This window comes from Gadus morhua, chromosome 2 (assembly GCF_902167405.1).
Source record: "Gadus morhua chromosome 2, gadMor3.0, whole genome shotgun sequence".
Taxonomy (NCBI): Eukaryota; Metazoa; Chordata; class Actinopteri; order Gadiformes; family Gadidae; genus Gadus; species Gadus morhua.
Window position 1 is genome coordinate 7,103,268 of NC_044049.1, and position 27,925 is coordinate 7,131,192.

Here is a 27,925-nt window from a genome sequence, read left to right on the forward strand (position 1 = left end):
TCGTAAAACGTCTGTAGGTCTCGCCCTATTTTCTTTTTTTTTGTTTTATTTTTTTGTTAACAAAACAATTATGCATTCATACAAGAGAAGAATGCCAGTATTAACACCATAATCACTTTAAACGTATTTGCTTATGTGTGCTGGAATGCTTTATATTATACGTTGAAATGTACGATTTTATTTACCGGCCGAAAGTAAAAGGCCGATGCATGGGAAATAGAAAACCGGACCAGAACGGTCGGCGGATTTGTGTTTCAGTCAAATATTTCCAATGAAAGCATATGGAAACGTCACACACATACACACGAGTTGAATCAGTTCATGTAGGCCTACAACAAACACACACACATTGTGGCAACCCGGCTCTATGAGTGACCCGTCTCCCCTCAATCAACGTCTCGATCCTTTAAAGTTTAAAGCACATTTATTAAAAATAACGGACGGACGCGTCCCTCTGGCCGGAATCACGTCCAACGGGTAGGCCTATTCCTTTGTCTGTCTCGCTGGAGTTAATCACGTCCCGATGATATTCCTGTCGCTCTCGTTCCTCAAGGATAGGTCTCTCCACACGAGAGCCTCGATAGAGTCTTGATGCCGGCTATTTAAGCCTGGCTTCACCACCTGCTGCTCAGGTGCTTCGCATCCCGTTGAATGGTTCCAGCACCAATGCGCTCATTAGCGCCATCTTGTGGAAAGGGTCTCTCTCTTTCAAATGGGCCAAATTGTTTTCTTATAATTAGGTTTTGCATGATGTGGTGGTTGCTGTGTCTTGGACAGAGTCCCAGGACAAGCTGGCTAAGGTGACACTTTTCTGGGCGTAACTCTCTGTGGGTGAGGGCCTTGTCGTGGAGTGTGCTGTCACTTTACTTAAGGTGGTTATAAGATTTTATCGCTCTCTTCTAAATTGTAATGTGAATTTAGGGGGTTAGGAATAGGCAAAAAAGGGCTAGGCATAGGGTTAAGGATTAATGTTTAAAAGAAACAAGGAAAGGTTAGGAAAAGGCGAGTTATCCCAATTACCATTAATGGTATTTTTCTCAATAGGTGTGCTTCGCAAGCTAATTTTATAGACTTGTATGATTCCAAGTGAAGGGTGTACCACATGTTTTACCATCCGCCAGCGGTTTTGCTTACAAAGTGAAAGTGAAAATGCATCTAAATAAGACTGATAAGTAAAACTTAAGTATCACTCTTCATGTGCTGTTGATTCAGTGCCACACGCTTTTCCACTTTGGACGACACAATATAAATATGGGAGGAGGTTCGTGAACAATACATTCAAATTGAACATTTTAGTCATGCTGAATGTATTAACTTCTAAAAATGCTAATTCTATTTTTTTGTATGTTATCAGGTGAATCAAAGGAGCAATCAGGTTATACCTATACATCATTATCTCACAGTGAATGTATAACGAAATTACGTTATAGAAATTAATTAGAAATTACGAAATTGAACATTTTAGTCACAGTCATGCTGAATGTATTAACTTCTAAAAATACTAATTCTATTTTTTTGTATGTTATCAGGTGAATCAAAGGAGCAATCAGGTTATACATCATTATATCACAGTGAATGTATAACGAAATTACCGCAATTAGGCAACATGTTCTAATATTAATATTTTAACATTTTCTAACCATGTCTTTTGCTTTGTGTAATTATTATTTTCCAGATGATATGGTCCCAGAACCTTGGAGAACGATGGATTGGGGGCAAGTACACCTATATTTCTTAATTTTTTACAAACAAAACAAACTGATTGTTTGTTTCTCCATTTTCAGTAAAATGATTAGTACAGCCTTTATATCTCACCTCACACCATTTATTGCATGGTTCAGTCTTGGATAGAAATTCAGCAGTTGTCGTTGTATACAATCTTCCAGTCGGTGCGTCAAAGTGAAAATGTTAAAGTGTCTTGCAATACATAAATCATGTTTGTGGCATGAATCAACTTTTTCAAAATTAGGATGTTCAATATTAAAATGTAATCTCATCCTTACCGAATGACATAAATACAATGACCATTCTACTTTGGCTGAATACGGGAAGAAAACCACACGACAACCAAAAACATAGGTTTAATCAAAATATGTGGGAGATGCCAGGACAGTTGTCTCTAAATAATGGTTCAATTCTGCATGCGTAACTAAAGGGTACACCAACCTATTAATTGTCCTCCTCCTCCCCTCACATACCTCAACAATAGATAAGGCTAACAGCCAAGCACAAAACAAGAAAGAGAGAGAGCAACGGTCGACTATATATGCTATATATGACTGATTATATGGCAGTTCTTGGTCAAAGATAACCAATTAGCAGGATAAGAGGCACTTTGCCCCTGCCGGCAAGTCACAACTACACAACTATGTGTCAACGACATATCAAGATCAAACTAGACCTTAAGTCGTCCTAAAACTGCAGCCTCCGATATTGCAGGTATCAATATGGATATTACTATTGTACCTCAGTAGATGGACATTGTCTATGGTCTGTTCATGTCTGAAGTAAGAGACACTAATGGAATTCCTGTGCGTACAAGTCTGAAGTAAACATGTACATTGAAATTGAGCCTAGACTAGGGGTTCCAAAATATTTCTAGGGGGCAACCTTTTCATCTTCCTACATCTTTAGGTGTAGCAATAAATTGTCACCACCATCTTTTTCAGACGACCTCATTTGCAGAATATTGATCATGATTGCCAGTGCAATTATTACTGCAAAAAGGCCGATGTCCAATGGGAAATTGTGGAAAAGAAAATGCTGCTTATGTGTCCTGTGTGTTTAATTTTCAGCTAACGCTTTTTAACACACATCAATGGCAAACACTCAAATGGAAAACATATCTGCCTCTTATCTCCCCTCCTGTCCCAGCCCTGTACTCCGATCAATCATCATATCATCCCAAAGACCACATGAAATATTCAAATTGAATATTGAAATGATTGATTGCAGATGGCATGGGTTTATCTATGCAAGGTTTAGATATTGTTTCAAATTTATGTTTTCATTTCTTTAAAACAGAAGGAAAGAGGATGAGCTGGAGTGGCTGAAGTCATTCCGTCTTCAAAGTGGCAATGTCAAGCACCTTAGAGTCCTTCTGTGTGGTCCTGCTGGAAGTGGAAAATCCAGTTTCATCAATTCTGTTGACAGTATTTGTCAAAACAGGATAACCGGTCCTGCAGATGCCAATAACAGTCAAGGAACTGACCTAGTACTGGCCAAAACCGCCGGACAGTCTTTCACCCTCAAAGTATAATCATTGAAGAAGAAGTCCTCACACACCTTTCATTATCATCTTGATGTAACTACTGATCCTTCTTTGCTATTGTAAATAGTTAAAGCTAGTTGTAGGATGTTAAGAAACACAGTCACAGGCTCACATGTCTTTGGTCCAGAAAAACTGCTACTACTTATCGTATTCAATATATATCTGCTGTATCAATGTCATTCTCAATTACTGCATCAGAAATACAAAAATGTATGTTTTACATTGGAAATTGCTTTGGCTTTCAATAGTACAAAACACATCGAATCCAAAGAGAGAGGCCAGGACAACATTACCCGTTTGTCTTCAACGACATCATGGGCTTGGAACCGACCCACGGAATCTTATTGAAGGACATTAAACTGGCCATGAAGGGACACGTGAAAGAGGATTACACGGTATGGTTGTTTATAGTGTGAACTTTTATTATACCACGGCCAGTGAAAGTTCTAGCGTTGAGAGGCACTCATATAACTTCACAACTAGACTCCATCACTGTGCTAAACGAATGCGCAACATTCTATTCAACTGGCCAATGTTCCATTTGATTAAGTTTTCAGCTTCTGTTCATGCTCTGCGAGTAGTTGATGGCGGTTACTGGGGAAATCACTGTTGACAATGCATTTGGCTTTGGGAACATGATTCAACTAAAGAATAAGATGAATTATAAGAGCAAAGTCCTCTGAGACTGTACACTTTTGTCACGATCATGGGCGAAGCCGCGGTCACAGCCACGGTCACAGCCACAGTCACGGTCACAGCGAGCCAGACCCTTGGTGTCCCTCAAGTGTCCAGATTGTGGTTTCCATTACTAAACACTGTAAACCCTAATAATTATTTTGTAACAAGATTACACAAAAATATTTTAATGATGTTTTTAAATGTTTTAAGTTTACATAAAATAAAAATTACATTTGCTGTTGCCTTAAATAATCTCAATGTTATTTTATAAATATTTATATTCCTCAATTTATAATTAGTGAGATATTCACTCAAAATGTTCAATATTTTTCAACTCATAATGTGGATACACTCAAAATGAATTTCAGGGTTAATGTTTAATGTTTTGAACTCATATAATGTGGGATATACACTGAAAATGTTCAATATTCTTCAACTCATTATCTGGGGGACATGCACTCAAAATTAATTCTAAACTGAAACACTGATGTCGGCCCACTACACATATAATCAGCTAATAATGTTAGAAAACATGAAAGTGACACCACCGTGACAATTTAACAACTTTTTTTATTCAACACAATGTGCTTTTTAAAAGGCACGAATCAAAAGGAGCTCAGTCAAAACAAAAAAATGCAGAGAGGCGTTTAAAAAAACGCCGGGGACGCTCTGCTACATAGGAATATAATGTAAAAGAAAAAAAATACTAGGTGTGAACACGCCCTGGCAATAATTAGTTTTTTTTCAAGTGTCATGTAAACGTACCGACCTTCCCGGGCAAACATGCATTATGGGAAATGTAGCTCATCCAGGAAACCCACTGATAATGTTACTTCATCTTAATTAGGTAATTAGGCTACTTCAGACCAACCCTTTTTAGATTTGCGTCGGGCTCAAGAGTCATTTATCCGCCGGTGAAATAGCAACATCGCCCTAGAACCGCCCACGAAGCTATTTGCGTTTGGCGCTTCTCACTTGCGCTTCAGACCGTTAAAATAGGGCCCGATAACTGTTGATTCACTGTGTAGGCTAACGATCTTGTCATTAGTTAGAAAGATGGGTATTCGACATTTACTGTACCTCAAGACTCACTTGTTCAGAGTTCACCTAGAATGTGCATAGCCTCCCTACTTACCCCCCACCGCCTCTTCTCCCTCACTCTCCTAAAAATACCCTGTTTGCACACTTAGGTATGTTTGTAGGGTCTGGCACTTAAAAATAGTGCTTAGAATCGGGTAGCATCTTACCCTGGCTATCTTTTTTGTATACAAGGAATGGGTTTACCTAACAATTGTAAGTGCTTGACACAATGAAAATCCTTACTGTACCGACAGAGATATATATTGTTGCTTCTCTTTCTTCGGAGAATGTACTTATTGTCTGTCGCTGTGGATAAAAACGTCTCCGAAATGCTCAAAATATGAATGTAATTCAGCATTACTTAGCAGGGAGGAAAAGGTTCAAGTTCAGTTTCAGGGTCATATGGTGTTAACTGATAAATTGGCCAATAATATTGAATATGGATCGCCAAACCGAAATACAGGCTTTTGTTTTAACATGGATGTAAAGAAATGGTCAGTGGTCACCTGATTGTAATCCGCTTTTCTGGGTGCATTTTACATCAATGTATCATTACTTACAAAATTCCCAAAGTTTTGTGGTCCTATGTAAAAGAATTCCAACATTTTCATAGTGCACTTGTAGAACGTACAATATCAGTTAGACCTAATCGTTTTTTATCTTTTCTGTCTCTCAGTTCAATCCTGTTTCAGCTTTGAAGAAATCAGATTATTTCTACAACAACAACCCCACTTCAAATGACAAAGCTCATGTTTTGGTCTTTGTTCTTGCTGTCGACATCAATGATGTGGCAGGCCCAAGTATGTTTCAGAAAATGGCTGAGATCAGACTAGCAGCCAGAGACCTTGGTAAGATTAAATGTTCTAATGTGGTCTTGCAAAGTTCTGTTGACAGTGTCCTGAGAGTAGTGATGGGCAATATAAATATTTTGTAGCTGTAATCCACTTGCCTAATTAACTAAGCTAAACATTAAAATTAGATTGTACAATTTCGAGTTCCACTAGGGTCTAGGCAGTAACATTCAATTACTGATTTAAAGTTTGATTGGGTTCTATAGGAAAAAACTGAGTTGTATTTTCTCCTGCTAAATAATTTAGGAAAAAGCTAAACATAAAAGGTGAGTTATGATTTGTTCTCTCTGTATTTAGGGATTCCACAAATAGCCATTCTAACGAAAATTGATGAGAAATCGTGTGCTCTCGTCAAAAAAGACCTTACAAATGTCTACAGCAGCACGTACATCCAGAATGCGGTAAGTTCTGTGTCAATACCTATTTGTGCAACAGCATTTGACACCGTTTTCTTCTAAGGTGATCCTTAGAGCCTTAAAACCTTTATCCAGAGAGAGGTCAAATTATAATTGATCTATATATGAATATACAAATGTCTTTATGAATGGCCCCTAACAACATACTAGAATACCACAACTTTAATTTGAGTCCATTTCTGGATCTAACTCTCCAATGCTTTTCATGTAATTTAATCAATATGTATCTAAAATCTCTTACAAGAAAAAATGTCCCAAAAAGTTTGAATTGTTTATTTTCTGTGAGTGTGGCCGGAACGGAAGGATACATACAAACAATAATACATTTGAACAATAATGACCCAAAAGATAAGACCTCATCTCAAGTACTGATTTGCTTTTTGCAGATGAGGAAGGTCAGTGAGCAGGTGGGATTCCCACTGAACTGCATCTTTCCCCTCAAGAACTACCATGCAGAAATCAAATTGAACACTGAAGTGGATATGCTGATTCTATCTGCACTGAGAAAGATACTTGATCTTGCAAATGACCGTGTAAATGCTACCGGTGTTGCAGCTGCTAACAAAAGCGCCAACAATGTTAATAGAACCTAATAAGGTGAAAGGGACAATGTGCAAAAAAATGCTGCTTTGGCTAGCCTTTTGTCTCACTGCTGTGATCTGATTGATTTGAATTCCAAACGACTAAATATGTTAATAAAGTTTAAGCGTATTATATAGCGTTGAAAAACTCCTGGACTTATTGCCTTAACACAAATTCTAATGTGACAAAAATACATGAAATTGTACTGCAATGTTAAAAGTTTAAACTTATTACATAGCGTTAAAAAAACTCCTGGACTAATTGCCATAACACAAATCCTAATGTGACACAAATAAATCAAATGGTAATGCAATGTTAAGTAATTCAATGTCCGTCTTTGAAATTTGTAAAGATTTAACAGTCAAAGTAATTATTATATATATATGTTCTTACTGTATATGTACATTCATTATAATACTATTATAGTGTAAGTACCTGAGAGGCATAACCCTCTTGTATATGTAAGAGGGTTGTAATATGTAATAAGTCTCATATTTCAATATCTAGTGGGCTTTTAATTTGAAACTACACATCAGAATATCCTGAAACTTCTTGGGTGACACTATGGGGTCGTAAACTGTGACCCTGAAGTGGAATGAGTCTGGAATAACAGGGCGTTTCCTTTTAAATTGAAACCAAAGAAATATGTAATAAGTCTCATATTTCAATATCTAGTGGGCTTTTAATTTGAAACTACAGATCAGAATATCCTGAAACTTCTTGGGTATCACTATGGGGTTGTGAAAAATGCCCCTGAAGTGGAATGAGTCTGGAATAACAGGGCGTTTCCTTTTAAATTTAATCCAAATTCATGTCTAACTCATATCTAATGTCTCATATTTCAATATCTAGTGGGCTTTTAATTTGAAACTAGACATCAGAATATTCTGAAACTTCTTGGGTGACACTATGGGGTTGTGAACTATGACCCTCAAGTGGAATGAGTCTGGAATAACAGGGCGTTTCATTTTTAATTTAATCCAAATTCTTATCTAATGTCTCATATTTCAATATCTAGTGGGCTTTTAATTTGAAACTACACGTCAGAATGTCCTGAAACTGTTTGGGAGACACTATGGGGGTGTGACCTATGACCCTGAAGTGGAATGAGTCTGGAATAACAGGGCGTTTCCTTTTAAATGTAATCCAAATGCATACCTAAATCATATCTAATGTCTCATATTTCAATATCTAGTGGGCTTTTATTTTGAAACTACACATCAGAATGTCCTGAAACTTCTTGAGTGACCCTATGGGGTTTTGAACTATAACTCTGAAGTGAAATGAGCCTGGAATAACAGGGCATTTTCTTTTAAATTGAATCCAAAATCATATGTAATATGTCTCATATTGGAATGTTTGGTGGGCTTTTATTTTGAAACTCCACATCAGAATGTTCTGAAACTTCTTGGGTGACCCTATGGGGTCGTGAACTATAACCCTGAAGTGAAATGAGCATGGAATAACAGGGCATTTTCTTTTAAATCGAATCCAAAATCATATGTAATACCGATAAGTCTCATATTGGAATGTTTGGTGGGCTTTTATTTTGAAACTCCACATCAGAATGTTCTGAAACTTCTTGGGTGACCCTATGGGGTTTTGAACTATAACTCTGAAGTGAAATGAGCCTGGAATAACAGGGCATTTGCTTTTAAATCGAATCAAAAATCATATGTAATATGTCTCATATTGGAATGTTTGGTGGGCTTTTATTTTGAAAGTAAATATCACAACGGCCGTACACTTCCTTTTGCTTTTATTGACTGTCTTTTTGTATGTACCCGACGAATGCTTTTATTTTAAACTATTTCTGAGACGCTGTTACCGTAATGGCTAGTATAAACAGGTACAGCAAAAAACTTGACTGCCGATCTCGATGGGTAGGCTGGCTTGACCGCAGCGCACAGACGGGGGCGAGACCTGTGACCCGCGTTCGGAAAGTCACGTCGCTTGTGCGGCACTGCTAATCACTTTGCCAAAGTATGCATGAAAAGAGGCCAGCAAGCACGTCAGTATCTTGCTGGCCTCCCTTTCTTTCTACAAAGGAAGGGAGATGTTGTAGGGTTATGTTATGCAGCCAACAGCTCCCCCTAGTGGGCAAGGATTTGTATGTACTTCACGCCTCAGTTCTGTTATTTGTACAGCCGGTTAATACATGTAACTGAGAGTCACAACCCGACTCCGTTTGTTATCTATGCACCTTCACTTGCAACAGTGACTGCCTGATTAGAACTGCACTAAGTGACAGCCTGTTTACAATTCCCAAATCTGTGGTGTTCCGTAAGTTTCATATAACCCACACTGAGTGAGTCAATAAAACTCCCTCAAGATCACTTGGTCTAGCTTTTGCTTATTAAGTACATTTGGTATGAATGATAATGTGTCATTTGATAATCTCATGTAACTTCAATTGGAATGGATTTAAAATATAATTTTTATTTAAGCATGATCGCGTGTAATACAATGCAATTAATCGCGATAAAGAAAAATCGTTTGACAGCCCATATTTATTGTTACATCCCTGTGGTGGAAATACAGGAGAGAATAACATGACAACCAAAAACATTCAAGGATCCAGAGGAAAAGTGACATGTAGGCTAAATGGTTTATTCCAAATGTTTTAAATCATTACAAGGTTTAGTCAAAATATGCGGGAGAGGCCGGAATTGTGGTCGTGCCAAAACAAAGAAATCAATACAACAGAAAGAGGCCTGGCTCTCTTCCATAACTTAAAGGTCAATACAACAAAAAGGTTTGCCTGGCATATCTGAAAATGCATGTAGCCCAAACGATCTGCATGGGTGAACCTGTCTCGAAAAAGATTGAATTCTGCGTTTGCATGTAAAGGGTACCACAACTAAATAATATTCCTCCAACTCCCCTCACATACCTTGTAGAATAGAACATAGGACTTGCTCAAAGAGTAGGCTAATATAACGCTAACAGCCAAGCACCAAGGAAGAGAACGACGGTCAAATGGCAAGGTTATACACCCCCAGTCCAAGGCAACCAATAAGCAGCAGGATCAAACTGAAAAATGTAATATTGAATTGAATTAATGAAGATGTCATTCTATGTGGAAAATCCAGTTTCATCAATTCTGTTGACAGCATTTGTCAAAAAAGGATAACCTCACCTGCAGATGCCAACAACGCTCAAGGAACTGACCCATAACTGGCTAATTCCCACGGACATTCTTAGACCCTCAATGTAAGATCATTGAGGAAGAAGTCCTCACTCACCTTTAGCTTTAAGAAAACTCCTGGACATATTGCCTTAATATATAGGCCTATTATAAAACGACACTTCCACAAGAGACAGCAAGGAAGGTTAATGTGTTCAGCCGTTTAACAGACGATTTAACCACAAAACACACAAAAATCCGGATGAAACATGTATGCGTATATACGGTTACCACGTATTTCTTCATCTAAAGTGTTCCCTATTTCAAAGATGTTTCCCTAAATGAAATCCTCATCCTTTTTGCTTGTCTCTGTTCATTGGCCACTGGTCAGCGCCAACGTGCTATGGGGCTCTTCAGTTGTGTCACATGGTTTCCTGTGACTGAGCGGTTTTCCTTAGTAGTGAAAGTGAAACTGCATATATAGGCCTATATAAGACAGATAAATAACCACCACTCTTCATGTGCTGTTGAATTAACGCCACGCCTTTTTCCACGTTGGACAACACACGACATCAATATGGGAGCAGGTAAGTGAACAATAGGAATATACATGCAAACTAAAAGTTTTGGTAGTCATGCTGAACATGGGCCTATTTATTCTCAAATTACTAATTATTTATTTGTGTATGTTATCAGGTGATTCAAAGGAGCCAAGAGGTTATATATTTTTATATCACAGTGAATGTATAACTAAATTACAATAGCAATAAAGCATTTTTTAATGTCTGAACGTTTTCAAACCATTTTTCCTTATGTTTCCATAGTTCCAGCGCGTCCAACACCTCTAAAACCTCCAACACCTCCAACACCTCTAAAACCTCCAATAACTTGGAGACCGATGGATTGGGGGTACGTAGGCTATATCTTCATTACGAATTAAACAAACGTATGGCTTGTTTCTTCATTTTGAGTTGAATGATAAATATGGCCTTTATATTTCCCCCCTCTCTCTATGTATTGCATAGTTCACTCTTGAGTTGGTTGTGGTGGATAAAACCCAATACTTTAACAATATGAGGTCGAGAAAGCTTAGGATTGAAAGTCAACGACTGTATCAACATTTGCACAGAAGTCATAACAAAACCTGAACAGTTTTTAGCACAGTTATCCTTCAATACAATCTGGCAGTATAGGTGCGCTTAAATGTAGAACAGATGGTGGTCAGTAGATTCGACCTGTCGTCGAAAAAGTCAGGATATCAGACATGAATGGCGAAGCAACGGAAAGCTGAGAGGGAGAAAAAAGGCAGACACGTTTTTCCAAACAAAGCTAAATATTTATTACTACATCCCCGTGGAGGATATATATCCTCCACGGGAGAGAATAACACAACAACCAAAACATTTAAGGATCCAGAGGAGAAGTAAAGGGTTTATTCCAAATTTTTTGAATCATAATAACAGTTAATCAAATTGGCCCTCATTTATCAAACGAGCGTACGACAGAAAACGTGCGTAAAATGGACGTACGCTCATTTCAACGTTGAGCTTGGCATTTATCAATTTGAACGTGAGCGCAGGCTGCGTTGAAATCTCACGTCAGGTCTGAGCTCGTGTACGCAAGTTTTTTTGGCGCAACACAGGGGTGTTTCACTGATGAATAGTGCAGCACAAGTAGCCCATGTTGCACATCTGTATTAATTACTAAATAAATTGGAATTAGCCCAGCCGTTCAAACAATTACAATCAAGTCAGCCCTAATTAAAAACAGTATTGCTATGAAAATAATTAGAATGTGACAGGTGAAATGTTTATTCAGCTGTCTATATAAACAGGTGCTTTGCCAAATAGGTGGTCGAGTCGCAGCGATGGCAGATCTGGCTCTGTTAGAGGACCTCAACGCACGTCTAAGACGAGAGAGAGTTTTTCGAGACCGCGCCCATTTTTTTATGGAGAGCGATGAATGGCTCTTGAGTCGTTTTCGTCTCCCAAGGCATCTCCTGATGGAGCTATGCAATGCTTTGGAGCCACAGTTAAGGCGAGAAACTAGGCGATCAAACGCAATACCTGTGCCAGTGCAGGTGTGCTCTACCTTGGGGTTTTTGGCCACCGGGACCTTTCAGCGGGAGATCGGGGACAGGTCTGGTATTTCCCAGCCAAGTATTAGCCGAACCATGCCAGCAGTTTTGGCAGCTATACTGTCCCTCTCTGAACGTTATATTAAATTCCCATACACTAACGATCAGCGAACTGGAATCAAACGGGATTTTTATGCTATTGCTAGGTTTCCAAATGTGATTGGTGCGGTTGATTGTACCCATGTGCGTATGAAGCCACCATCTATTAATGATTACGCGTACATCAACCGCAAAAGCTACCATTCAGTTAATGTTCAGATTATTTGCGATGCCAGAATGTCAATCCTGAACATGGTAGCCCGATGGCCTGGGGGCACGCACGATTCTTTTATTTTCCAAAATAGCAACGTTGGGCATCGTCTACATCAGGGCGCACTACATGGTCATCTCCTCGGTGAGTTACGCTGCAGTTCTCTTGAAAAACGTTTAAGACATCGCACTAAAAGTTTGATGTGATTCATCTTGGTGATAAAGGCTATGACCTGAACGAGTACCTAATAACTCCTCTGGCTCATCCGAACACGGATCAGGAGCGCAACTTCAACAGCGCTCACGCGCACAAGGGCAACTGTGGAGCCATGTATAGGCCTACTCAAGGGCAGGTGGATGTCCATCGGTCAGCGGGGGGAACGTTGCTCTACAGCCCAGAAAAGACCTGCAATATTATTTTAGCATGTTGGGTTCTGCATAATATTGCGCTGGCCTGCAGCCAGATGACCCGATGCAGTGGCGTAACTATCGGTAAGCAGGGTATGCGGGCGCGTACGGGCCCGGGCCAATCAGGGGCCCCAGAAATTTTACATTTAATTTATTATTTAATTAATTTAATTAACAAACCTCTTCCGTAGCCCGATGAACATTGGAAACACTATTCACTGCAACATTTATTTCCTTCCATATAGCATTATTTTGCTTGCCTTTAATGCCAGCTGTTAGGCTACCAAACAAAACCAGACGGTTCGCATCCACCAGTGACACGAGCGTCTCCATTTCGGTCTCGGAAAAATTCCTCTCTTTTTTTTTACCGTTGGACCTTTCTCCATGTCGTAAAAGTTAGGGGCGAGACTTCTGAAGACGTGCATTTATATGGGCGTGTTACGTTAATTACGATCGATCTCAGCCGCCGTATTTATCAACACCAAGATCCTTCGTACGCTGGGATTGGTGTGATACGAACGTTTCGTGAATCTCACGTGGGTCCTATCGTAAGATGAATCATGCGTTCAGATTTGCGCTCATTTCTACGTTCGTTTGATAAATGAGGGCCATTATGTGGGAGAGGGGGTTGTTTTGTAACGCCATGCGACGTCTTTTTTCTTCGACGACTACCGAACGCCTAATGTCGACGTCCGTGGGACCTCCGTGTAAGGGCTATTATAGTCCAAATGTGGTTGTTTGTGGACGTCTTTTCAGCATCAAATTTAGACAAATTTTTGACGCATTTGTTCTACTACTTCTATAATTTATTGTTAAGCTGAGATGGAGCGATGACTCCTCGTCTCTGGCGTGGTGAAGAATAAGCAAAGCGATAGATTCTCTTTAGCCTTTATGGCGTATTTATTCTCTAGAAGACATGACTGACAGGCTTTCAGTCAGTTCAACGACAATGTAGGCCTACAACGTTACGTGACAGTTTGACCCGTGCATTACTTCACTAGAACGTAGTGACATCATCACGTTCAGGCCTGCCTTAACCTGCCATTGGGCCCTGGGGCTGAGGTTTCGTAGGCCCCAGAGAGGAGATCTTACAATGAAGATGTGTAACTTATTTCCGACATTTTGCCGTTGTTGAGGGGAGGGGGGGGGGGGGGGTCGGCTGTGGTGTAAAGGGGCCACTGGCCCTCTTTTTTCTTGGCTGATGATAGGCCTCTGATCTTTGTAAGCCCCAAACAAAAAATCACATTCTCTTGGGCCTTCGCCGATCTGGGGGCCTATCATGGGCCAGTATAATATATAAATAATAAAAAAAAATATATATATATATTTTTTTTACTGCACCTCATGATAGGCCCCCCGATCGGCGTAGGCCCTGGGGCTTCAGCCCAGGCAAGCCTGTGCATTAAGGCGGCCTTGATCACGTTGTCCCTTCAGAGGTCGCAATCATAATATTAACGCTTAACTAGGGTTGGGTATCGTTTGAAAATTTTCGATACCGATACCGAAACCGATACCTTTAATTCGATACGATACCTTCACGATACTTTTTCCGATACTTTATATTATGAAAACCTTATAGGATTATCGGCGAACTACTTTTCTATAAATGATTATACATTGAGCACCATAATTCATTAATAACTCTTTCTAATAGCACTTTGAGATTAAAAGGATACAATGACAATGCAGTCAACGTGCAAACTGGCAGATTTATTGTGAGGGCATTTTCATATATTTCAAATGATCATATATACAACATAACGAGAGTTACGTATGTAACTACGGTTCTATGAATTCTGGATGACCGCCAGAGGCAGTGCTTAACACTGGATGTTATCCATCGCGCATGCGCAGGTCGAGTATTTAATATCAACAAAGTCACACGTGACCGGGGATGACGTCGGGCCGCCCGTCTATATAAGGCCACGTCACTCTCCAAGATGTCCCTTCAGAATCTTCTCGCAAGATTCCGAGTGACAGAGAACTCTGGCGGTCATCCAGAATTCATAGAACCGTAGTTACATACGTAACTCTCGTTCTATTTCATTCTTACTGACCGCCAGAGGCAGTGCTTAACACTGGATGACCATTACCAACGTAGTCACGAGGAATCCTGTACCCACCTATTAGGAAGGGCCTGAGGGTTCCTGAATAACAGCTGCAGCCACTGCGTGGTGAGCAGCTACATTGACCCTGTAAAATCGGGCAAAGGTGCACGCTGAAGCCCAGGAGGCCGCGGCACAAATATCACCTAGAGGCACTCCTCGTAGTGCTGCCCAAGAGGTGGAGACACTCCTGGTGGAATGGCCTCTGATCTTAAGAGGCAAAGGCAGTTTTCTTGACTTGTATGCCTCCTCAATTACCTCCACCACCCACTTCGAAAGCCTCTGTCTGGACAGCGCTTGCCCCTTCCTTGGGCCCCCGTAGCAGACAAACAGGCCATCAGACTGACGAAAACCGGCAGTTTCCTGTATGTAACATCTCAAGGCTCTCACCGGGCAGAGTAGTTCTGCTGAACTAGCTTCCTCATCCGGTGGGTGTGAGGGGCCATAAGCTGCTAGCTCTATGACCTGATTATAGTGGGCCGAAGACAGCCTCTTTGGAAAAAAAGATGGGTTAGGCCACAGTGCCACCCCTGTGCCATCTGAGTTCCAGCGTATACACTCTTCACTCACTGACAACGCATGAAGCTCGCTCACAAGCTTGGCTGACACGATCGCCAGAAGAAAGGCCACCTTCGCCGACAGCCATTTCAGTGGCGCCTGGTCCAGGGGCTCAAACGGGGGGAGACGGAGGGCTCCAAGTACTAGAGGTAGGTCCCATGAGGGAACCTTCACAGCCCGTGGGGGGTTCCTCCGCTGGGCTCCTTTAAGAAATCGGGTCACCAAAGAATGAGACCCCACCGTCCGGCTATCAACCTTAATGTGCCTGGATGAAATGGCAGCCACATAGACTCTTAAAGTGGAAGCAGATAGCTTCCTTTCAAGTAATGACTGCAAAAAACGCAGTATCATTGGCACTGAGGAACACTCCGGTACCTCTTTCTGTACCTCACACCACTTTGCAAATATCTTCCACCTGTTAGCATAAAGTGCCCTGGTGGAGGGAGCTCTTGAGTCCATAATGGTTTGAACTACCTCCTGGTCGCATTCCATTATAAGTGGATCAGGCCCCTCAAGGGCCAAACCCATAGTTGCAGGCACTCTGGTCTGGGGTGCCAGATGTGGCTCCCCAGCTGTGAGAGCAGGTCCCGCCTCTCCGGCAGGCACCATGGATCTCCGTCTAGCAGCCTGTACATTACTGGAAACCAAGGTCTCCCTGGCCAGTTTGGGGCAACCAGCAGGAGTCTGTGGTTCCCCTTCTGAACTCTGTGTAGAGTTAACCCTATCAGTGGAAATGGCGGGAAGGCATAAAGGACTTGACGTGGCCATGGATGTGCCAAGGCATCCTGTCCCATCGGACTCGTCTCCGACAGAGAGAACCAGAGAGGGCAATGTGTTGTGGACTCTGAAGCAAACAGGTCTACCTCTGCTGTGCCGTATTTGCTCCAAATTGCCTCTACTACCTCTGGGTGGAGTCGCCACTCCCCCGACGGAGGTTTCTGGCGTGAAAGAAAGTCTGCCACCGTATTCTGTGGCCCTGGAAGGTACATAGCCCTGAGGCTGGAAAAGTAAGGGAGAGCCCATACAAGAAGTTGCTGTGCAACCTGTAATGACTGAGCCGACCTTGTGCCCCCTTGGTGGTTCACATTGTAGACAGCTGACTTGTTGTCGCATCGTACCAGAACATGTCTGCCCCTCAAATATGGCAGGAATTGGTGGAGCGCTAAATAAATAGCACGGAGCTCGAGCACATTTATGTGCTGTGTCCTGTGCGGCGCACTCCAGAGCCCTCTCACTGCCCTGTGCTGCCACACTGCCCCCCAGCCAGAGAGCGAAGCATCGGTCACCACCACTTCGCGGCGTGAGGGGATCGAACCTAGTGCGACACCTTTGGCAAGAAATGCCCTGCGTCTCCAGGGTTGTAATGCCAGGAGGCATTGACTGGACACCCTGACTTTCCTGGATCCGTGCAACCTTGGATCTAAGTGGAGGCCATTGGTCCAAACTTGGAACGGCCGCAAGTGAAGGAGGCCCAATGGCACTATTGACGTTACTGACGTCAACATTCCCAACAGCCTGAGAAAAAGGCTGTACCGTACCCTCCTGTCCTCCCGAAAATGCTGGAGGATCTGGAGTATGGCCTCTACCCGCCGTGGAGACGGGAAGGCAAGCATTTGGACGGAGTCCAGGGTTATGCCAAGGAACAATACCTGTTGGCTGGGTATTAGACAACTTTTGCCGTAGTTGACTGTAAGACCCAACCTTTCCACATGGCCTAGGAGGGCTATGGTGTCCTGCTCTGCCTGTTGCCGGGTTCGAGCGCAAATAAGCCAATCGTCCAGATAAGGGAGGATTTGTATTCCGGTGGCTTGCATTGGTGCGAGCGCTGCCCGCATGCACCTTGTGAAGATCCATGGGGCTAGGGATAACCCGAATGGGAGGACCCTGTACTGGTAGGCCCGCCCTTCGAATGCAAAGCGCAGGTATGGCCGGTGATGTGGTGCTATCGGAAGGTGAAAGTATGCATCCTTTAGATCTATTGACGTGAACCAGCTTTGCCGTGCGACGGCCTGGAGCACTTCCGCTGTCTTTAGCATGTGAAAGGGCAATACTTTCAGAAAACTGTTCAGCCCTCGTAAGTCCAGTATAGGGCGAAACCCACCCTCTTTTTTTGGAACTAAAAAATACACTGAGTAAAACCCACCTTGCTGTGTCTGAGGATCTACGATCTCGATGGCCTTCTTCTCCAGGAGGGTGGATACCTCCTGGCTGAGGGCCTGTCGCCTTGTGGGATCGCTGACTGTAGTCAGTCTGATCCCCCTGAAAACTGGGGGCCGGCGTCAGAATTGGAGATTGTACCCTTGTGAAAGCGTGGTCACCACCCAAGGGTCTGTAGTGCAACTTCCCCAGCAGATTAGGTGCTGCTGGGTGAAGCGCCCGACGCCCGGCCATGAGCCGTCAGTACCTGCCCCCACGCCCTCTTGGGGGCCTGGAGGGGGGAAACCCCGACCCCCGACCCCTCTGTGCCTGTGGTGCTGCCCTTGTGGGAGCCCGACGGGGTTGATAGGGTCGCTCAGGAGCTGGTGAGGTCCTGGAATAACCACTAGGACGTGCTAGCGGCAGAGGACGATTGGCGCCATTACCTTGTAGAGGCTGCTGCCTCGGTTGGGATGCAGCTCCCCGAAGGCTAGCAAACTGCTGCCGTGTCTGGTTAGCCTGGATGCCACGATCCAAGGCCTGTTGTGCTGCTGGGCCAAACAGCTCTCCCGGAACTACGGGGAGAGTGCGAAGGGTCCTCCGGCATGGCTCTGATAATGGGGACTGGGCCAGCCATACCTGGCGGCGAGCCAGCGTAAGCGACGCCATCAGCCTACCAAGCTCTCTAGTCATGAAGGCAAATGCCTGCAAAGACGTGTCACTTAGACTCTGCACTGAAGCATCTGCACTGGATGATTGCAAGGATTGAGACAGGGCCAATATTAAATGGGACAAAGAGTTCCCGATACGGCCCATACGTGCCGCTGTGTCATAGCACTTTGTTAACAGGTCATCAGTGATGCGACACTGTGGCCTGGGACAGCGGGCATTCGGCCTCAACACCTCCTCTGGTGACACAATGAGGGAGGCAATGGTCTGCTCTACGGCTGGCATTCGGTCTAGTCCATGCTTGCTGGCATTCTGCATTGAAGCCAAGGCCCTGCTGTCACTGGTGTGATGAGATAGAGATCTGGGGTCTGGCCAGCATCTGTGAAGCTCCTCAATATATGGCTGGGAGGGAGGCACAGAAAAAGTATCTTGTGGCGGGACACGCCTAAAGAATGCACTAGCTGGAGCGATATCTGCTAGAGCCTCATCCAACCCTAAGCGTGCCAGTGCCATTCGGACCACTGGTTTAACCGTGGCCTGGGAAGCTTCTGAGCCTGCCCTAGACCCACTCCCTACATGTTGGGAGCCGCCTTCAGAAGCCTGGGTAGAAGCCTCTACCTCGCCCTGTCCCGGCCTGTCTTCATAGAACTGGCTACAGGAAGCCCTCGTAGACAGAGCATCTCCGTCCCATTCTGGTGTAGTTGGAGCCTCAGCCTGAGAGATTGACGCCAACCTGACTGGCTGAAGGTTATAGAGCAAACTCTTAATCTCAGCGAACTCTGACACTAGCTTGTCCACTTTGGCAGCATAACCGTCAGCCTTCCTAGCCTTCTTCCTGGGCGGGGCAGCCCTGGGTGGGGAGCGTACTCGTACCACTGGTTCTCTTCCAGGCGGGGGAAGCTCACCTTCAACCTGAGGTCCTTCCACCTCGGCTAGTCTTGCCACTTTCAGCCCATGTGGCATGAAACTGCAATTCATGTACTGATTGTCGGATAGCCCCTCTCTCAGGTGGACCACACCGAGGCATGCGGGGCATTCATCATGTCCATCTAGGGCTAGCAGTGGGGCCATGCAAGTGCGGCAACCATGTGAGCCTAACATGTTGGGGGAAATAAGCTATCAAATTTTTTTATTTTCCCAGAGTAAAGTAGTTACTAATGGGCGAAAGCACCCAACAGTAATAATTTAACAAAAGTGCAGCAAACTGCTCAACGTAAGAAACTCAAACTAAAACAGAGTTCTGTTTTTTTTTTCAAAATTAAATATTTTTTCTTATTTACCCATTAGCCTCAACCGTAATGGGGAGCTTCTGCTCTTTAATTCCAAATAAGGGAGTACACGCTCTAACGAGCGAAAACACTCTGGGAGCCTTTAATTAACTTAAACGAAAGTTGCCACAAAAGGCAGCAGACGCCGGTAATGACAATCTCCGATGCAGTGAGGCAAACAAAACAAAACGTAAGCTTAAGCGGGTGCTGAAAACAGGATCCCCTTATCTTACTTAACTTTAAAGCTAACACAGAGAGAATACTTACCTTAGCAGCCTCTACAGCTGATGAAGACGCTGTGTTAGTCTAGCGTGAGCCGAGCTCACCGGCGAAAACACCGGTATGCGGCGTTCAAAACAAAGCCGAGCGTGACTAATCGCAGCCCTTGGAGGACAAATTCGTGGCTCCAACCATGCGGTTGCAGGGCTACCAGCAAAGAGTCACCGGCTTATATTGCTTTTATTCAAGCTTATCTCTTACTCTAAACCTGTATTCGCAACTGCGAGAAGATAAAAGGGACATCTTGGAGAGTGACGTGGCCTTATATAGACGGGCGGCCCGACGTCATCCCCGGTCACGTGTGACTTTGTTGATATTAAATACACGACCTGCGCATGCGCGATGGATAACATCCAGTGTTAAGCACTGCCTCTGGCGGTCAGTAAGAATGAAATAGAACATATTTTTTTATATTTGCCATCTACGTGGTTACTAATGATAAAGTTGCAGTAACTTGCATCTATCCATTCTCAGTGGGAGTTCTTATGGAGGAAGATAATCATATCTGCCTTTTCTGGGAGGAGACGGGCCCTTTCCAGACTAATTGTGTCCCCAGCAGTTGAGAAAGTGCGCTCAGATGGAGTGGAAGATGCTTGGGGACACAAGTACCTAGCACTAAGCTCAAACAAGATCGGTAAAGACTCCTTTCTCTCAAACCACCAGATTACGGTATTTGTTGAGGTCAACACATCAGATAGGCTTCTATACAGCTCCAACTCCTTTCTTGTCCTCTCTGCATCAGTCCGCGTGTTGGCACCGTCCACATTACCACTGGCGCTGATGGTTAGGGCCCTGTCTTCCTCCACAAAGAGTTCACCGAGTGCAGTCAGGGGGGTCGACCTCTTTTGTGGTGGAATCTGAAAAAAAAGCAGAGGAAAGCAACATGGCTCAGAATGACACTCAAGACAGGGGACAGTGGCATGGCATTGATATTATCATATACACAATTTTTCCTTAGCTCTTACATAATCCACGCCATCATCCTCATTCCCTTCCAGTGATGCTTCTTCTTCCTCCTCTGCCTGGCCATCATCAGATTGATGTTCCTTTATAAATGGAAAGAGATGTGATTATGATTACTTCCATACATAAGTCTCTATAAGAGAGAGAGAGATATATATATATATCGGCTTAATATAAACCCCTCTGAACGCGCCTGTCTCTTGTTCTGCAACCGCAAGCAAGCCTCTTCCTCAAGCCTTGCCCACACGGCAACATCCTGGACTTTAGCCTTGAACCGCGGATCCATAGCGGTGGCCTCTTCCAGGAACGCCCGGATCTTTGGCTCCTGTTGGAGCAAATTATAAGACATACAAGTCAAATTCAAGTCAAACCCAATTAGGTAGGGGTAATTCTAGTCAATTTAACCATTACTATTTATTATTAGTATTGGATCCACGGACACCCTGAACTTAGTTTGTACCGCTTAGAGAGGTCATCCCAGACCTTTCTCTTGACAGTGGCAGAGAAGGAGTCCTCACCATCTGCAACTTTGAAGTGGGCTTCCAGCTTCTGCATGATTGGCAAAATCTGGCTGCAAGTTGGGGTATGCTCCGCAGAAACACAAAGAGTTGACGTGTACAGGACTCTCATTATACCAACAAAGTCCTCAGCCTTATGAAGGTCCTGTTCTGTGATTCTTTCCAGTCTGAAAGAAAACATACAACACACACAAACAGCCTTTTGTACAGTAGTCTAGCCTATAAAGTGTATTGCTCTAAACATAATAAAAAAAACAAATAAGCCTCTACAACCTTACCTATCTCTTTCCATTGATCTTCTCAGGCGAGGGTCCATACAAGTTGCCTGAATGGCAGGGTATTGCTCAATGAACCTTTCAACCATCAGGAACAATGTATTCCCTCTGGTCTTCACATCCAACAATATTAAAATATTAGTTAGCTAGGATATTTATCTACATATAAATATAGCTCTTTTTTATTGAAAATAATAATGGATACATACTTAGGAGGCGTTGCTTCTCTTTGAGGACTGGTTTTGCCAAGACTGCTCTCTTCAGCCACACTACCACTGTGCGGATTCGGGCAGCCCACCTGGCAATACTTTGATCTGTGTAGAGCTTCTGTGCCGCAAGATTAAGACAATGAGCAAAGCAAGGCAACTTGATGTAGTTCATTATCCTTGCCGCCACATCCATATTCATGGCGTTGTCCATTGTAATCACCACCACCTTCTCTTTGATGTGAAATTCTTCCAATATAAGGCTAATTTCTGCAGCCACATTCACTCCTGTCTGCGCTTGGTAGACAGGTTTGGTCTGAAGAACTCTCTCCGTCACCCTGCCTGAGCCTGACTTAATGAAGTGGGCCGTCACTGAGAGATAATGGTCCTGTGCGACGCTTGTCCATCCGTCACTGGTCAGCGCTACTTCCTTCACCTCCCTCAACTCCTCGTTCACTCTCTCCCTCTCTACCTTGTACCAAGCAGGTACTAAAGTATTGGACAGTAGGTCTCTGGATGGGGGCTGGTAATTCGGATTCAGGGCTGCTACCATCTCTCTTAATAAAACAAAGAAAAAATGGAACAGTGTATGTCGTGCAGACCATCACCAGATCATCATTCAGAGGTGGAAAACCCGCCTTCAGCAAGTAGAAGTACTACTAACCATGTATTTGCCCCACCCATGCACTAAACCAGTGCATGTGTGGGTACAGCTCTTCAGGCTGAAGAGCACAGCTCGTAGGAGAACTGATTTGTGAAATCAGATGGTTCCATGAATGGAGCATACTTCCTTACATGAAGCCAGGTTTTCAAATCCAAGACTTTTGCTTACTTTCCCTAGTAAAGTCGTTGCAAACCTACCTAAAAGATGGAGATTCGACCGTATTGAAAGGATGCAACCCCTTTACTATAAAGCGGGTTACAGCACGGTGGAATACGTCTCTCTTTTTCTTCCTCAGCTTATTTTGACCAGCTGCCATAGTAAAGGGAGTCAGGGAGGGGGTGGAACCAGCTAAACTGCTGCTAGCTTGGACAGATGGACCTTAGTACGAAATGAAATAGGAGATAGTCAAAGGCAAATGCAAAGCCAACTAACTAACAAACTGTAGTGTTTTATTTACATTGTACTACATGCCATTGTTGGTGACTTTGAAAAAAATATATCTTTGCTCAACTAACGACCGTAAATTACGTTAGCTACCGTAATATTAGCTGGCACACAGCTAACCTGCTATTAGCTAGCTAACTTCTAGCGGGAAACGTACCTGTTATTTCATCGGTGGTATCAGAAGACCCAGCAGATGGAGTATTGAAGACGGTGCAGGTGTCCAGTCTTAAATTTATGCCATGGGTGATCAAATGCTTCATCATATTTGATGTGTTCCCGGACTTACATTTAATAATCGCCAAGCAACGGTTGCATTTAACAGTATTGCTGTCAATCTTTACGAAATGTAACCACGTTTTGGAACGCATCTTGCCTAGCGTGAAGTTCAGTGAATTTGACCCGCTTTCAACTCGAAGGCAGTGACGAGTCTTACGTCACCCAAATAGCTTCATGCTGATTTGTCAGTCAAGTCGCCTGTATACAACAACAACGGTAGTGATTGGCTGGCTGCGATAGATAAAAAATAATAAAATAAAAGCTTTCGCGTCGTCTACCGTAAAGTATCGAAATTTGGCACCTTTTTCTCCAAAACAATTCGATACTCGGTAGGACCGACATAATTTGGTCGGTGCCAAATGGCACCGTTGTTCGATACCCAACCCTACGCTTAACATTTATTTATTTTATTTATATATTTATGGTCGTTGCCGTCGGAAAACGAGAGACCGACATTTATTTAAATGGAGCGTCGGAGAAATGATATGGACCCGAAGTGAACTGACAATTGCAGTTTTCCAATTGAGGAGCATAGTCGAACTATAGCTTTAATCGTATTAAGCTGTGCATGTTAACCTACTGACTGGCTCACTTTGAAAAACGCCCTTAATAGAGAACTGTCCTCGGCCTCCCTTGACTTAAAAGGTCCCATGGCATGCTACTTTATGAATGCTTATGTGTTAGTGGGTCCTTAATACAGCAGCCTATACAGAAGACGTTCAAGAAATTCAACCTTGGTGCAGAATTACAGCCACTACGAGCCAGTCCTACAATGCGATTTCCACAAACGTGCCCTTCCACAGGGGTGGCCCTGAGCAGCTTGCGGCCACGGTACCATGCGCTCCTGTTTGCAGTGGATGTATCGCAATGGCGAGGCGCACACAGCTTTTAACCGTGTTCTGTAAATATTCTAGAACACTCTGGGTGCTCTGGCGGGAGTCCTGGAGCTCTAAAAAATATCACATTATAAATAAATATCTATATCATATAATATATATATTATCACGGCCAAAAGCTGTGTGCGCCTCCAGACGATATTATGAATCTCAAACGACTGCGTCGGGTTCTCCGACGTCTCTTGTTCTTCCACTTCCACCACTGCCCACTGCCTCGACAGTGAGCAGCGGGCCGCACCACCCCCCCTCAGCGATGGTGCTTAGCGGAGGTGGTGCCTCGTGGCGGTGGTGCTTCGTGACCAAATATATAAATAATAAATAAACCAGAAAATGTAAAATAACAACAAAAAAAGATAATAAATAAATATTACATGTAAACATTTCCTGCACCTCTCATAGGCGTCCAAATGAAGTCCAAAAAATGTAGGCTACCCAGTTCAAAGGTCAAATGTTGACCGTCAATATGACATCCAAGTTGGGTCATGGTTTGACATCCAAATAGTGGACCTAGTTTGGACGTAAAATAGATGTCCAGAATTAGTCATGGACCGTCAGACCAAATATAGACATGATCTGCACGTCTATCCGACGTCCAATGTTTAGTGGGATGTAAAGAGTGCCCCAACTAAGTACTTTTCCTCCAACTCCCCTCACATGCCTTGTAGAATAGTACTGTAGGACTTGCTCAAAGAGTAATAGATAAGGCCAACAGCCAAGCACAAAACAAGGAAAGAGAGAACGATGGTCGAGGGGAAAGGTTTTACACCCATTCCCAGTCCAAGGCAACCAATTACCAGCAGGATCGAAATGTAAATTTAACATTGAATTGAATTAATTAAGATGACGTTTATATAAGCAAGGTTTAGATATGTTGATAATTTATATTTTCCTTTCTTTAAAACAGCAAGATAAAGGATGAGCTGGAGTGGCTGGAGTCATTCCGCCCTCAAAGTGACAATGTCAAGCATCTTAGAGTCCTTCTGTGTGGTCCTTGTGGAAGTGGAAAATCCAGTTTCATCAATTCTGTTGACAGTATTTGTCAAAAAAGGATAACCGGTCCTGCAGATGCCAATAACGCTCAAGAAGCTGACCCAGAACTGGCCAAAACCGCCGGACAGTCTTACACCCTCAAAGTAAGATCATGGAGGAAGAAGTCCTCACACACCTTTCATTAACATCTTGATGTAACTACTGATCCTTCTTTGCTATTGCAAATAGTTAAAGCTAGTTGTAGGATGTTTAGAAACACAGTCACAGGCTCACATGTCTTTGGTCCAGAAAAACTGCTACGACTTGAATTTATATTTGTGTATATATATGAAATACACAAATGCATGTTTTACATTGGAAATTCCTTTGGCCTTTAATAGTACAAAACCCATCGAATCCAAAAAGGGACGCCAGGACAATATTACCCGTTTGTCTTCAACGACGTCATGGGCTTGGAATCGACCAATGGAATCTTACTGGAGGACATTGAACTGACCATGAAGGGACATGTGAAAGATAATTACAAGGTATGGTTGTTTATAGTGTTAACTTTTATTACAACACGGCCACTGAAGGTTCTAGCGCTGAGAGGTGCTCATATAACTCCGACACTATAAAGACTCCATCCCTGTTCTAAACTAATGCGCAACATTTCATTCAACTTGCCAATGTTCCATTTGTTGACAATGGACAATACATTTGGCTTGGAAACATGATTCAACTAAAAAATGAGATGAATTGTAAGAGCAAGACCCAACTGTTACAACTTTAATATAGGTGGTCCAAACAAATGATGATAGGCCTAACGGTTCTTTCAAGGATAGAGTCCATATGAGCGTGCTCATATCATATTGTGCTCGATTCACATCTAAAATGACATTATTTTCACTGCCAGCCCAAACCACATCCCTTTTGACCCTACAGTGACAGTGTGAACTGGTTCTGCAAAGAAAATGAAAAACATGAGTTGTTAACTGATAAACTGGCCAATATAATTGGATATGGATCACCAAACCAAACTGCAGGCTTTTGTTTTAACATGGATGTAAAGAAATGTAGTTACTATGGTCAGTGGTCATCTGGTTATTATCTGCTTTTATAGGTGCATTATACATCGATGTATCATTGCTTACAACATTTCCAAACTTTTGTGGTCCTAGTATGTTCAAAAAAATATTTTCATATTGCACTTCATAGTGAACATACAATCAGTTCAACCTGTAATCTCTTTTTTTTATCTTCTCCCTCTCAGTTTGATCCTAAGACACCTTTGGATGACTCAAACGATTGCTACATCAACAACCCCACTCCAGATGACAAAGCACACATCTTGGTCTTTGTTCTTGCTGTCGACATCATTCATGTGGCAGACCCAAGGATGTTTATGAAAATGACTGAGATCAGACTTGCAGCCAGAGACCTTGGTGACATAAAATGTTATTTGGTGGCGTAGCAAAGTTAAATTACTGTTTTCAAGTTTGATTGGGTCATATTCCTATAGGAAAGAACTGAGTCATATTTTCTGTTGCTAGAATAATTTAGGATTAAATAATAATTTATTTAAAGACAAACGTAAAAGGTGTCTTGTGTTTCTGTTCTCTCTGTATTTAGATATTCCACAAATAGCCATTCTAACAAAAATCGATGAGAAATCTTGCCATCTCGTGAAAAAAGACCTTAAAAATGTCTACAGCAGCACGAACATCAAGAATGCGGTAAGTTCTGTATCAATAATTATTTGTACAACCGCATTTGACACTGTTCCGATTCAATCTAAGGTGAGAATCTTAAAACCTTTATCCAGATATATAAATGTCTTTATGAATGGAACCTAACAATCAACTACAATGGCACAACTTTAATTTGAAGTCATTTCTGGATCCAACTCTACAATGCTTTTCATGTAATTTTCAATATGTATCTAAAATCTCTTACAAGAAATAAAAGCTTCTAGCTTTCAAAATGTGTGCATTGTGGGGGATGGGTGACTGGTCCCAAAAAGTTTAAATTGTTTATTTTCTCAAGGAAAGGAACAGAACTAATGATTCTTTCTTTTTGCAAATAAATGTTGAACGGAACAAAAAACTGAAACATTTTAACAATAGTGACCCAAAAGATAAGGCCTCATCTCAAGTACTGAATTGCTTTTCGCAGATGGAGAAGCTCAGTAATACTGTGGGATTCCCACTGAACTGCATCTTTCCCCTGAAGAACTACCATGGAGAAATCGAATTGAAGGATGAAGTGGATATGCTGATTCTAACTGCTCTCAGAAAGATCCTTGATCTTGCAAATGACCGTGTAAATGCTACCGGTGTTGCAGCTGCTAACCAAACAGCCAACAATGTCAATAGAACCTAATAAGTTGAAAGGGACAATGTGCAAAAATGCTGCTTTGGCTCGCTTTTTGTCCCACTGATGTGATCTTGTTAAGTATATTAGTGAATATAAATGCAGGTGCAAAGCCATGTTAAATAGCCTACAAAGAGACTTCATTATATGAGCATGCGTGCCTGCGTGCACTGTTTAATGTCATGTGATCATGCGCAGAATAAACGGTCCGTGTAGTTCCCCGACCAAAGAGATGATGGCGGTTGTGTGTGTTTTTCTCCGGTGAATATTGAAATGTCTAACGCAACAGATCTGAATGATTTTAATTCAAAATGTCTAAATATGCCAATAAAGTTTAAACTTATTCAATAGCGTTAAAAAATCTCCTGAACCAATTGCCTTAATACAAATAATAATGTGACACAAATAGGCCCACATCGAATTGTAATGCAAAGTTAACCGACACAGTAGGCCTACATCTTTGAATTTTGTAAAGATTTAACAGTTCAAGTAAATATTATATGTTCATTCATTATAATACTGTTATA

The 27,925-nt window shown here is 42.5% G+C and overlaps 1 protein-coding gene across 1 annotated transcript; it reads left to right on the plus strand.

The window, feature by feature from the left end:
- The first annotated feature begins 1,236 nt into the window (after nucleotides 1-1,236).
- Nucleotides 1,237-27,434, plus strand: LOC115560280 (interferon-induced protein 44). Its single transcript, XM_030379637.1, has 9 exons — nucleotides 1,237-1,261; nucleotides 1,355-1,375; nucleotides 1,530-1,550; nucleotides 1,676-1,715; nucleotides 24,961-25,189; nucleotides 25,427-25,573; nucleotides 26,299-26,470; nucleotides 26,658-26,761; nucleotides 27,201-27,434. The coding sequence occupies exons 1-9, from the start codon at nucleotides 1,252-1,254 to the stop codon at nucleotides 27,405-27,407; spliced, it is 951 nt and encodes a 316-aa protein (XP_030235497.1). The 5' UTR covers nucleotides 1,237-1,251; the 3' UTR covers nucleotides 27,408-27,434.
- The last annotated feature ends 491 nt before the right edge of the window (nucleotides 27,435-27,925 follow it).